Consider the following 14020-nt stretch of genomic DNA (forward strand, 5'->3'; position numbering starts at 1 on the left):
CACCTTACTGATGTGGTTGAATCAAAGCCCAGATCTTAACAGATAATTGAATCAAAGACAACTCAGTTCAATCTAATACAATCAAAGGGTATCACACCCAGAGAAATAATCCTTCGCTTTTTAGGATTCATAAATACTCTCAAACTGCCACAGGATATAAATAAAAATTTGATGAGATGTTAATAAGTGTTCTTGTATATTAGTTTTTCATCTTTAAGTATATTTTAATTACTTTCTTATTCCTTTTAGGCAATGCCAGTTGCAAACAATATTTTAAATTTTTAGAATCTTTTACCTCCATTTCCAGTGTCTCCCAGCTCACGATATTTTTGTGTGTGTTCCTTTCTCCCTATGTCTCAAATTTTCTTTCCTTTCAGTAGGTTTACAGTGTCTAATCATAAAGCCTGTATTCTCCCTGTCTCAGGGGGGAGGGATCCTCCTGGGATGTATGCATATTAAAAAGTGTGCAGGATGGTAAATGTTTAATTCCAAGAGAGGACACTGGGTAGTGTTGTTTTGGAGACAAGGAAAATTAATGGGCAATATATTTGAAACAGAAAAGGGTGCATTCAGAAGTCCAGTCAATCATATTTTATATTATATAAAGCCAGCCCCAGTTTCTGAGCTATCAGATTTATTGCAAAAAAGTTTGCTTAATCATCTCCTTCTGCTGCTGTTCATTCCATTATGGCCTTGATTAGTAAGTTTTCATGATCCTCTGATGATTAGAAGTCCAAAAAAGGATGGAATCTCACATGATATCGATGTCCATACTTCTTTTAAAGACCAGCCTCGAATATTTGTTTTCACCTTTGTTAGTGCATTTAAAGAAGTCAAAAAATCTATCTGTACAGTCTGGAGAGCAGAAATATACAGCCCTTTGGTGCAATGTTTCAATTTATTTTTTAGTCTTTTGAAAAGTTTAAGAAAAATAGAAAAATACAAAAAATACTACAACAAAATCCCATGTATCCACCACACAGAACTGGCACTTAACTTTTTGCCATATTGGCTTCAAATCCTTGTAAAGGAAAAATAATCACAAGTAAAGTTTCCTTTATCCACATCACCAGCTTCCTCTCCCTCAGTTCACAAGACACCTATTACTGTGTAATCACTGTGTATCTATTGGATAATTGTGAATTGTATAGGCTGGATTGTTAGGTTAAAAGAGGTGTTTCTTTGGTATATCTCACAGTGCAGCTATTTTTCCTCATGACCAAAATGAAATATTTAAATGTTTCATATTTAGTGCAATGAATACTTCACTTTATATCAAAATCTAAAAATATACGTGAAGTGCTCTCAATGTTTTAAACTCAAGTAAGATGTACTGTTCTTTTCCAAGGCTCCAAGGAAGAAAATTCATTGAGTAAAAGGAAGTAGTAGAGAGGAAGAAAGTGTGTGTATAGAACACATGAAATAAATAAAAACTTGTCCATTTCCTCTATCTTGCATCTCTTTCCTAAATGATTGTTGAATTAAATTAAAATTCCTTTCTCTGCACCTCCTCCCACTTACCCCAGCAGGCAATCTGTGTCCTAGCTCAGACCAGTTTGTACCTATCCCAACCCATCCTTGACCTCTATAACCCAGCCAACTACTCAGACACTGACTCAGACCGCTGCCATCTGTAGCCTTTAATTCCTGTGACTGACTTTTTTCCCCCTTACCCAGAACATTCTCAGGCTCTTGCAGCCACACCAAATATTCTGTTCTCTCTCATCTCAGCTCACGGGATTCCCAAGCTGTTCTACAAATATCAGAGTAGTTGTGGAGGGAAGTGAGGAGTGAAGCAAATGCTTCTGCCAGCAGCAGAAGGAAAGAGTCCTGTCATGCAAGAGAAGGAGTGTTTATAGAGGAAGGAGTGGCTGGGAGAGTATTTACAAAACTGACCTTCTCAACATCAGATGTATGCACCAGTCACATCCTCCCTTTGAAGTTTCCAAAGAATAAAATGCCGCTGCCTTTTGTATATGGGATATGTGGAGGCTAGCAAAACGGTGACCTCTCTACCATCTGGAATAAATCTAAACTATTACAAATAATGATCATCATGCTTCCCAGCTTGAACAATGTGTATCGATGTTGATCTTGGAGGAAAAACACTGGCTACCTAGAGCTGTCGGCATTTCAGTTTTGTTTATTGCCTTACCTTATCTTCTGGGATGGTGTTTTATTTGCCTCTGTTTCATTCAGGAAAGAAGCTTTCACAGAAGCCCGGGGTGCCCGAAGAGGGGTTAAAAAAATCATGGTTATTGTGACTGATGGTGAGTCCCACGACAACCACCGACTGAGTAAGGTCATCCAAGACTGTGAAGATGAAAACATACAGAGGTTCGCCATTGCTGTAAGTAAATCGCTAGAGAGAGTTTTCAGACTCTGAATGAAGTCGAGAGCTGCATGCCTGTCATGGCGATTTCCCGAGAGTTACACAAACAAGGTTGAAGAGGAAGCTTTTCTCCACTTGAGGGAGGATTGGGTTCTCAGTGCTCAGCACAGTGCCAGGCCCAACAGGCACTCCATAAACAATTCTTGAAAGAAAGTAAGGAAGCAAATAAGGAAGGGTGAATGGAGGAAGGAAAGACACTAAGACGAAGGAAGGAAGGGCAAGAGAAAGAAAGGGACAGAAATAGGGAGGAAACAGAGAAGGAGAAGAGGAGGGAAAGAGTGTGGGAAGGAGGAAAAACAAGGATGGAAGTGGAAGGAAGGGAGGAGGGAGGGAAGGAGGGAGTAGGAAAGGAGGTGGAGAGAGAGGGGGAACGGAAAAGATATAACTGGTAATAAATACCTTGCTGCTAAATAATATTCCTTCTTGCAATTCCGGTGGGTGCAAGATCAGTACATGAATCTTATAATAATCTATTAAAAGTTCAGAATGATATGTTCATACTTACAACTCGAAGAGTTGTAGGAAAGAAGAAGTTTGCCAAATTTTTTTACTTGCTTGGGCAGCAGTTGACTTTCAAGAGAAAAGCTTCAGCTATGACTGGCAAGATTTTTTACGTGGCTGTGTAATTACAGGTGACCCTATCCACATGCCACTTCTTGTTGGAATGGGGAGGAATCAGGTGATAATTATCGTTGTTCATTCACTCTCTTCAGAGCCACTTCTTCTGTGCAACAAATGTGAAGTAGCCAGCAGCTATAAAAACGTGTTTTCCCATGATTACACGAAAGCTGAACAGGGCCAGGGCCAGAGAAAAAGATGGGAAAACTTAGCCTACTCTTGGTGATGTAGAAAATATCATATATAAAGTACATTGTGCCATTCGTCAGAAATCATGTATAAAGACAAAGCAATACATTATTAGGAACAGTTGTATATCAATATGTGGAAAACAGAGATCATCTGTGTGACTGCTTTGCAGATCTTTTTACTGACTCTTTTTTTGAATCAATTTCTAATGGCTTCTTGAGGTTCATTGACCCAGTCTTCATGGTGCCACCCCATGGAAATGGACATTCAGACAAAGAGGCATAACAATCCTACCATTCAAGCATGGAAAGTAATTTCAGTAACTTACAGAGCTTTCTTATTTTTGTGCCGCATTCTGTTCTTGTTTCTCAGGGCACCCCAGATAGGGTAGGGCAGCTTTTATTTCCCCTACCTTATAAAAAAGGAAACTGAGATCCAGCAAGTCCACAAGACTAGTCCACATGGCAGTCTCCGGAGTCCAGCCTTGACTCAGTGTATGACCTGCTGCCCCGGGCTGCTCTCTCCGCTCCCCATTTCTCTCTCCTGCTGCCACAGTTCTCCCCTCTGTGGCATAGCAGGGCTATCCTCACTGTTTCCCCTGACTCCCCCAAGCTCCCATAGAGCCCCACAGTCCTCTCCATCTCCTCCTGCTTTTTATACTAGAGCAGAAAGTCACCAGCACAGAGCCACCAAGCACAAGCCATTATTTGTCTTCTCTCCCTTTCTCTCTCTCTCTCTCCATATATATATATATATATATAGTTCTATATATATATATATATATATATATAGTTCCAGCTCTAGTTCTAGTTCTAGCTCTTGCTCTCTCATACATAGAGAATCAATAAGATAATAACTGTGAAAATATCTAGCAAAGTAGCAGGTTACATACTCAATAAATAGTAATACTATTTTTTTAAGGATCCTTAGCTCAAGGAATTTGCAACTACATAAAATCATAGTATTTTAGAATTAGAAGAAAAAGACAAATTGTGTCATACTCTTGCCCATAAATCTTCAGAGAGCCCCCCTTAGGTTATAAAATCTACTCTTAGTCTCTGAATCAACAGCTGTGTGTAGCCTTCCTTTCTAACTTTTTCACTCCTGATTCCTTACAATGTACCATTAGCTTAGGGAAGGGAGGGGGACCTTCTCTGTCTTCCTAAATGAATTATTTTGCATGTTTTTGTTTTTTTTAAATGTCAGGGAATAAAAAAATTTCGAAACTCTGAGAGTTCAGCCAAAAATGATTTTCAACAACATTCTTTTTATTTATAGAAAGTAATAATCAGATATTATCCACAATGTTTTCTAAGCATTCCATCAGTGAGGTTTCCTTCTTTCATTTCAAAATTATGAACAGTGAGCCACCCACCTCATCTTATCAAAGGAGGGGAAGCAAAAGGAAGATCCACCTATGACTAAGTCCTGGAACACAACTGATTCAGTGCTTGCTAGGGTCAACGTGGCTGGACTCCTTACTTTATAACCAATTGGTGTGATTAAAAACAGCAATTAACTTCTGACTTCAATGTTTCCTTTTGCATTTGGGTTACAAGATGTAAAATAATTTTTTTCCAAACATCTCATTATTTCTCTCTTCCTTTTTGTAACTTTTATAAATGATCTTTTGCCAATTATTATCAATACATATATTGCCTCTCCTATTACTACAATATGACTATTTTGATCCCTTTCATGGATGAGAATAATCCCATCTTGCCCACCCTTCACTCCGAGATACTGTCTAAATGGTAGAAACAGAGTCTATGACTAGTCTGTTCTCTATACAAAGCCCATACTAGCCCAGTTTGTCCCAGACAGCTGGATATCAGATATCCTCTTGCCACTAGAGAGTAAATTCTGGCCTTCCAGGTACTGTAGATGTAGGCCATGAACAGTAGTAGATATCAGAATTAGGCTATCAGGTAAACCTTACTGGAAAGACAACAAATATCTTTTTAATGTTAAATGAAACTTGTGTTTAAATTATATCTGGATATGTATTCAATATTTTCTGCCCTTCAGTCACTATTTCCCTTTGGATCCCTAGTTGATCCAATTTTGCTTCCCATTTGGTCAAACATTGCTCTCATGATTACATTGTTCCACAGAGAACTATAAAGTCATGAGTTGCATTCCCAGTTTAATCTATGAATTAGTGATAGAAATGAACATATATAGGGAAAATTAACTTTAGCAGCAATTAGTTATTTTTCATAATTCATGTATCTTTTCCTCAGTGAACCATGTATTTTCATTTTTGGCCATCCTAGCAAGTAAGACAGTTATTCTACTTCCTTTTTGTATGTGTGCTTTAACACAGAAAGTTCTGTTTTAGGCATTTCTAGAAGGCCACATATGCTGGACATGATCAGATATCCCTGGGAGTCTGGCCCAGTGATTACCTGGACCTCTATGCATTTTTGTTACTAACCGTTTGGTCCTGAACACCATAGGGATATGTTTTGTGAAGGGAAACAGCACCTAAAAGGGAGTAACCATTGAAAATAGAAGCACTCTGTGATAAAACTGTGAACATTTCCTGTTATACTTTAAAATTTGATGAGGGCACAGAGCTGGTTTTGAGGTCTCCATTAAATGATCTTACTATTTGCATTACTTGAGGAAATTAGACATTGTTAGCAGAGGCCCATTTTATATTGAGATGCTAATCTTAAATGATAATGACTAAATCTAAGCTTAGATTATAATGGCTATGTAGTATTTATCATCCACAGCATTCAAATAAAAATAAGAGGTTAGAAAGCACCTTAGAATTTCATTTATTTACACACAGATGACACTGTACTATATGTAAATAAATTGTATACTCTATTTGATATGTCTGCCTCAAGGGAGCTTCATTTCTGAATATCTGTGTCAGGTAAATATTTGCAGATTACCAACCATCCTGGCTTGCTGAATCAGTATTGAATGAAACAGAAATGAGTTATAACTTTTAATCTGTATCTTTTCTCATTCATAGAAAATAGTGTTTTTGCAAGCTCCCAGACACTTGGATAAAAGAACAAAATACATTTCTCTATTTTCATTGTTATTCTGTGACACAAAATAGTTCAAAAGTTTATGTGTGTTACTTTATCTCCTGGAGTTTCTTTGTTCTTATATTTTTCTCAAGCAATATCAGCACATACTGTATTTGCACACTCTTTTTATTCTTTAATTATGTCCCCTGTCCATTTTCCCTACTGACCTTTATCCATGCTTCTCTGTTACATATACCACTGAATGTCTGATAACATTCACTTCACAATGAAGAACATAAATCATGCATGTCCATACGTTTTCACAATTTTTCCTTATACATATTTTCAACTGCATAATCTATCAATGAAATAAAAATGAATGTGTCAATCTGATAATGTATCTAGAATATGTTAAATTGGAGCCAGGGAGGAAAGATGCTGATTTTTCAGCCAGAATGTCATATAATCTATAGAATCAATTAGGTAAATCAATGGGAACCCAGAGGACTTGACAGAGATGCAAAATTTATATTAATCTAAAAGAAATCAATATGAAGCAAAACTGCTGACATGAACAGGAGCCCAACAGTATGTTCAGAAAAGAGTGCCATGTGGAGTGGGTGCTTCTGTGGAAGCCCTGTGCTTCTGCAGCCATACCACAGGTATAAGTGTCCACCTGGAGTTTGAGCCTTGCTTGCCTGCCTTTGCCATCCTTACCCTGGCATGCACATGCCAGATATGGCTATTCATCTGTAAGAGGACCATCTTAGTAAGTGTTTTTAAAGAAGAGAGAGGACTTGTGACATGTAATAAGAGCAAGAGGCCATTGGGTCTGCCTTCCCTATCTGGCCAGTTCTCTACTATCTTTTCCAATAATTCTCTTCCTCCTTCACTTAGTGAAACGGAAAAAAGTGACTGTGGTCTTTGTTCAAATGTAAACAGCATCTAATGTTTGGTATTTGCTTCTCAGCACAGTGGCTGGGAATAGTATCTTTGTGTTCCGGTGGTTTCATAAACTGTGTGTACAGACCTTCCTACCTAAAGTGCAGGCAGCCTAGTGGAGGACAAGTCCCAACATCAAAGAGCTATCCCAGGTGCCCATGACCTTAGAGCAGCTCATTTTCCATTAGGGCACACTTCATGAAAGCAGCTCAAAGTTCTCTACAGACATTCGTGCATTATTCCTCACTACTGCATTGTAGAGGCGAAGAAACTATTAGTAAGATGTGGGACATTCAAGTGGCTTACTAGGGTCTTAGAGCAAAGAGGGGCAGAGTGAGCTTGAAGTCCTCTGGCGTTCAGAGGGTAGAGCTTCCTGGAGGATTCCACCTGACATACCTGAGGAAAGAGGGGGCAGATGTTATTCAAGCAATGGGAGAAGATCAAAAACCAAACCCACCACAAGTCATTTCTCTATTAAGAAAAATGTGAGAACTCTTGGTCAGTTTGCAGTGTGCCTGAATAGATGGCATAGGAGTCATTTTTCTCACATTAACATTTAGTGTACATTATAATAATTCAGTCATTGATCTAACCACCACTATCCACTTTATGATGCAGATAAACAAGTCTGTCTTAGATCATAAACAGTAACACTTTAAATGGTAATTTTAGTTCTTGGCTAGATTTCTATAACCAAAATACTACCCTTCTTAGTAAAAATGTAAGTTTTAAATTAGTATTTCAAATCTATCATTAAAAGATGTGTGAGAGCAATGGATTTGGCTCACCTGATAGAGCATCCACCTACCACATGGGAGGTCCAGGGTTCAAACCCTGGGCCTCCTTGACCCGTGTGGAGCTGGCCCATGCGCAGTGCTGATGCGCGCAAGGAGTTCCCTGCTGTGCAGGGGTGTCCCCCGCGTAGGGGAGCCCCACGTACAAGGAGTGTGCCCATAAGGAGAGCTGCCTAGTGCGAAAGAAAGTGCAGCCTGCCCAGGGTGGTGCCGCACACACAGGGAGAGCTGATGCAGCAAGATGACACAACAAAAGAGAGACGCACTTTCCCAGTGCCTCTGACAAGAATACAAGTGGACACAGAAGAACACACAGCGAATGGACACAGAGAGCAGGCAACTGGCAGAGGGGCACGGGGACGGGGACAGATAAATAAAAATAAATCTTTAAAAAAAAATGTGTGAAAAACTAAAGCAATAATATTTAAGTAATACTTGGAAAGAGGTAAAGACTAAACTTTTGTTTATATCACAAAGTGGTGTTTTCATTGGAAAAATATTTTGAATGCAGTTAAGCAGAAAAAAAAAAGGGAGGAGGAGAAAGACCTAATTGCCCAATAAACAGTAATAAAAAATAATAAATTATGGTATAAATTATTCCAATATTTTTTCTTACTATCCATATAAATATGTGATTTATAAAAATAGATATGGAACTAGATGGTGATGGTGGACCAACATTGTGAATGTACTTATTGCCACTGAATTGTACAATTTAAAATTGTTAAAGTGGTAAATTTTATATTATGACTATTTTATCAGAGTTTTAAAAAATAGAAATAGAGCATATCTGTATATTATTTTTAAATTTCTTTCATTTATTTTAACTTGGCCATTTTATATTAAAACAAAATATTTAGAAATATTTATATAAAATCCCAAAATTTTCAGATAGAAAAAGCACAGATTTCCATCATCATCACTTGATTTACTAGTATTGTTGCATTCAAAGAAAGTTTGTTCTTTCTTGACAAAAATGTCACGTGCAGCTCTTTTTCTTATTGTTACATTAAAGTTGATGATGATGATATAATTGGACACCCTCAAAATGTAAAATTTCTAGTCTTCAAATTATACTGTTAAGAAAAAGAAAAGACAAGTCACTGACTGAGAGAAAATATTTGTAAAATACATACAATACATGAATCCAGAATATATACAGAACTTTCACAATTCAAGCAAAGGAAAACAATCCAATTTTTTAACGTGGGCAAAGATTTGAACAGACACCACACCAAAGAAGAAATACTGATGGCCAATGTACTCAAAAAAGGGTGTGTGTGTTCATCACCATCATTCATCATTAGGGAAGTACAATTTAAATGAGATACCACTACATACCTATTTTAATTGCTAGAAGTGATACAAACAAACAAACATGACAAAACTAAGTGCTGGCAAGGATGCAGAGCAGCTGAATCTCTCATACATTTTTGTTGGGAACATTAAAATGGCAAAATGGTACTGCCAAAACAGTTTGGCAGTTTCTTATAAAATTAAACACCATAACGTCCAGTACTTCCACTCTTTGGCATTTACTCAAGGAAAAAGAAAACAGGTGTCCACTCAAAGGCTTATACATGATTATTTATAGCAGCTTAAACAAAAAATCACCAAATGTCCTTACTAAATAAATTGTGATGCATCTGTACAATGGAGTCCTACCCAGCAATAAAAAGGAATGAACTACTGATACATTAAGCCACATGGATGACTTTCAAAACCATATGCTTAAGTGAAAGAAGCCAGGCATAAAACACTACATACCGTATTGTTTTTAAAAATATGATATTCTGCTAAAAGCAAAGTTAAAGGAACAGAAAATAGACCAGTATAAGTTTATCCAAAGTTACAGGACAGTTTATCTAAAACAAGTGAATTTTCGGCATATAAATTATATCTCAGTAAACCTTACGTGAAAACATAAACTAAATCATTGAGAGAGCCTGCCTGGACATCTAAATAATTATGGTTAACCATAACAGATAATTCCTGCCTCTCTTCTCTGTAAAAAAGAATGTCCCTATATTCAGTGTTTGACGTCAAACAAGAATGTCCCAGTTGTTTATTCTCTAGATTGTCCATTTAGATTACTGTTTAGTCCAGTATCTACTTTTAAAAATATATGTGTTGGACCACCCCTTAGGAAGGTTTCAGGAAGAACTGCCCATTCAGGACTAAGCAACTCACTTGCTAATTGCTTTTGCCAGCAAATGTTAATGTCACTGGCTGGAACAATACCAAAGAGCTTCAGAAATTATACTATTACTTTTCAGCTGTCAGTTTTTAAAGATGCAGCTGATAATAAACAGGAACACGGGAATGTAAGAGAAGTAATTTTTTCACACATACTGGATTACCATTTTTACTTTCCTACTCCAATTGCAGAGTTTATGCAACAGTTAATATTAGGAAAACTATGTATTGTGGAAAATGTTCTTCCAAGATTGTGGGAGTACATAAAAATTGCATTATGCTAAACTACTATACACTCACATTCTTGTTTACTAGCAAAATGCCTGAGATCCTTATTTAACACAGAATTTAAAATATATTCTTGCCATCTTATTGTGTCTTAGATTCTTGGCAGCTATAACCGTGGAAATTTAAGCACTGAGAAATTTGTGGAGGAAATAAAATCAATTGCAAGTGAACCCACTGAAAAGCATTTCTTCAATGTCTCTGATGAATTGGCTCTAGTCACTATTGTTGAAGCTCTGGGAGAAAGAATATTTGCCCTGGAAGGTATGATTGTTTCTTTTCATCCTGTGTGTTCTTTCTACAATTCAAACTCAATGTAATGGGTTTTGGGTATTTATTCCTAGTACATTGCTAATGTATTTTTACTCTGAACAAAAGCCAGCATGGAACAATGCCATTTTATATAAATCTGTTATTCAGATGGCTAATTCACATAGCACTGTGCTTGCTGGAAGTTCTCTGTCAGGGCATGGTAGTGCCGGCATGCCAATGCAGACAGCGGTCACTGTAGACATGCAAGCACAAAAATGTTCCCACATGTTTTATTCCCTTTCTGTGACACAGATTTAGCAAATGCAGACATTCCCTCAAGGGCTCAAGTTTGATTTTGTTTGTTGGCTGCTATGAGAGTGTGCTCATGAAATAACTTCTTTCTTCATTTATTTTCTCCACATTTTGCTCCTTGGCAACCTGAAAGGTCTTCAAGGAACTTTGCCCCAAGTCCCATGGCAGTGAAACATCAGGTTACTTTATTTTTCTAAATTATGTTGCTTCTTTGTAGATCTTTCTTTGATTTTTCAATGGCAACTCTTCTTGAGTTTCTTGTGAGGCATCTGGTCCTTCCTTTCCTTGGGTAAGATGTCAAGCAGCAAATGACTTTGGAGCAAGACCTTTCCTGACACAAAGTCTTTGGAATTGTTATGCCAGGCAAAGTCTTTCTTCACACCCTTTGATGACCAGGAATCTTATAGAACATGCCCCTTTTCTCAGCCCAAGAAGAGAAACAACCAGAGATTTACAGCTTCATGATCCATTCAAATCAGTGTCAATATACCTCTTGTGCAGGTAGGGTGTTGAGTACCCATCCCTTGGTGGGTAGGGGCTCTCAGATAAAAGGCATGGCAAAGGACAGAGTTGAGGATTTTTTTTATCTTAGAGTTTTGATGTTGGAGTTTGATGCTGAAGCCTTAAGCTGGAGCCCCAGGAAGTAAGCTCACAGAGGAAAGAGAAGCAAGTCCCAGGAAGGGAGGAACCCAGGAAGCCTGAACTCTCACAGATGCCGGCAGCTGTCTTACTCTAACACATGAAAATAGACTTTGGTGAGGGAAGTAATTCATGCTTTATGGACTGGTATCTGCAAGCTCCTACCCCAAATAAACACTCTATAAAAACCAACCAATTTCTGGTATTTTGTGTCAGCACCCTTTTGGCTAACTAATACAGACAGTTATATACAATACAGTCTCATTTCTAAATCTCATCTTAAGTGATCAAGTATGTATAACAGAAGACTGAAAGAAATGAACCCTGAGTCAGTTGATCAGCTGTGTGTGTATGTGTGTGGTAGTAGTGGTACTTTCAGATTGTTTCAAGTCTAACCACACTATGAGTTAAAGGTAACACACTGTGGTACCCAAACACTGCAAGTCTATATATTTAAAAAGGAAATTATTTTATCAGGAACTCCACTGGTTAAAAAAAAAAAAAGTCCTCCATATCTTTGTTGTCAATTTCAGGGCTAACCAAAAGCAATGTTTTGACTAGTATATTTCTTATTTTTTCATAATCAGATCAGAAAAGTGCATTTTCTTGTTACTTGGGAAATCTCCGTTTCCTGTTAACACGTATTTTTAGATGGTGAATAGCAGCAGCTATGGAAGTACTGCTTACCAAGAACAGGGCCATCTATTGAGGACAACATGCCAGTGGCTGGCCAGACAAATGGTCTAAGTCTCCCTTTCCCATCATTGGCAGTAAAACTGCTCTTAACCAGAGCCTACACAGTGGTTAGAGCATTTGTCTTGACAGTCAGTCTAAGGAGGAGGTGACAACAAGAAGTTCATGGACATCCAGTGAGCTATGGCTGTGATGTCAGTTAAGTGAGCAGAATGTCAGGCAGGTCCCTTTTCCATTATAGCTGGAGGTGGAACAACTACAGGGAAATCCACAGCTTTCTGGGAAGAGGAGGTAGCTTTTGTTTACATTCTGGGATCCTGCTGCTGTTGCATTCTTATTACTTATCTGATAAATAAGAAAACACTTTAAAGTGTTGTGAACTTAAACACTTAAATGAATATTAAAAGTGTACCTCAGCCATTTAAATTAAAGGCCAATTCATACACATGATTTAAAATGATACATTTGAATTTTTGATTGCACCATTTAATCTAGTCCTATAAAAAGGCAATTATTGATATGTTCTTTAACAAACTTACACCAGTAAATAACTAGTAAATAAGGCTAATTTCACAAATTTGATTATTCCCATGACTTGATAAAGGGGCAAACTGACTTTCTTAAAATTATGCACCCTTTTTCACTTATCTGCAAAGCCAAATAAATGAGTAACTCGCTGCTGGGAGCAAATGATTAACATTTTCTCAGTCCTCTCAGGAATGTGTCATGTTGGTTTTGTGAATGTTTTGAGAATTATTTGAGTGTACCATACTTTCATAGAATACCTTGGATTATCTCTGCATTTCAGTAAAAAGCTTCAAAAAGGGTACAGGATCTTCAAAAAATACATATGTGACTGAATGATGTGGTCCAGAACCCTGTCAAAAAGTCCCCTCCTGAACGCACAGCTGGTAATTACAGCAAATACCATCACATAGTCCCTAAACTCCTCATCAGACAATGATGCTGAGAGGCATTCTGGCCTGAAATATGGTTGGGGCCAGGGGCGGCAAGCCACCTCTTTAAATTTGTGGGTGAAATTTTTGCAGCCCTATAATATACCAGGTAAGTTTAGTTTAAGGTCTTGGCAGAGTTCCCAGGGCATCAGGTAAGATGGAGATTTCTAACTACAGGACTTCCAACTTGAATCACACGTTTTCCAAGCCCCAGAGGCTCTGTAAGCCTTCTACAGTATAAGAACAGCAGCATAGATGGAGATTTCTCAAATCTCCAAGCAAGGGTGGAGAAGGTAGAAAGCAAGACTCCGAGACTGGGCATGGCAGTTCCAGGAGCCCTGCTCCTAATCTCTCCCCTCCAAGCAACCGTACCTGGGAATTTTGGATTGAAAAATGAATGTGTGGCTCAAAGTGCCCTAAAGATGTTAGACGTTCTGGTGGATAAAGAGTACAGTGTCTACGTTTCTAAGTGTCTGTCTCCTGCAAGTCAGCAAGTGCCAAAAGGTGTTGCTTATTGTTTATGATGACTATTTTCCTCTTTTATAGCTACAGCTGACCAGTCAGCATCTTCATTTGAAATGGAAATGTCTCAGACTGGCTTCAGTGCTCATTATTCACAGGTACATTAACTACCTGGTAGCAAGTGAAATCTTTTTGCTAGATTTTCTCCCCCCCAAAACCAGCAGCATCAGCATTAAAGTGCAACTTGCACTTTGTAACTTGAGCAGTTATTCAGACCATGGTAATGTTTTCTAACCCACA

General features: G+C 38.0%; 1 protein-coding gene across 2 annotated transcripts in view; it reads left to right on the plus strand.

The window, feature by feature from the left end:
* ITGA1 (integrin subunit alpha 1) overlaps positions 1-14020 on the plus strand; it is a 186422-nt gene that overhangs the window by 106901 nt on the left and 65501 nt on the right. For both annotated transcript variants that reach the window (XR_009188370.2, XM_058308837.1), the window contains exons 8-10: positions 2200-2350; positions 10505-10670; positions 13805-13878. Coding sequence is in view for 1 of the 2 variants with exons in the window: in XM_058308837.1 (XP_058164820.1) it covers positions 2200-2350; positions 10505-10670; positions 13805-13878 (391 nt within the window). In the remaining variant the exon portion in view is untranslated. The remainder of the gene's footprint in view (positions 1-2199; positions 2351-10504; positions 10671-13804; positions 13879-14020) is intronic.

Source organism: Dasypus novemcinctus, chromosome 2, assembly GCF_030445035.2.
Source record: "Dasypus novemcinctus isolate mDasNov1 chromosome 2, mDasNov1.1.hap2, whole genome shotgun sequence".
NCBI classification, from domain to species: Eukaryota; Metazoa; Chordata; class Mammalia; order Cingulata; family Dasypodidae; genus Dasypus; species Dasypus novemcinctus.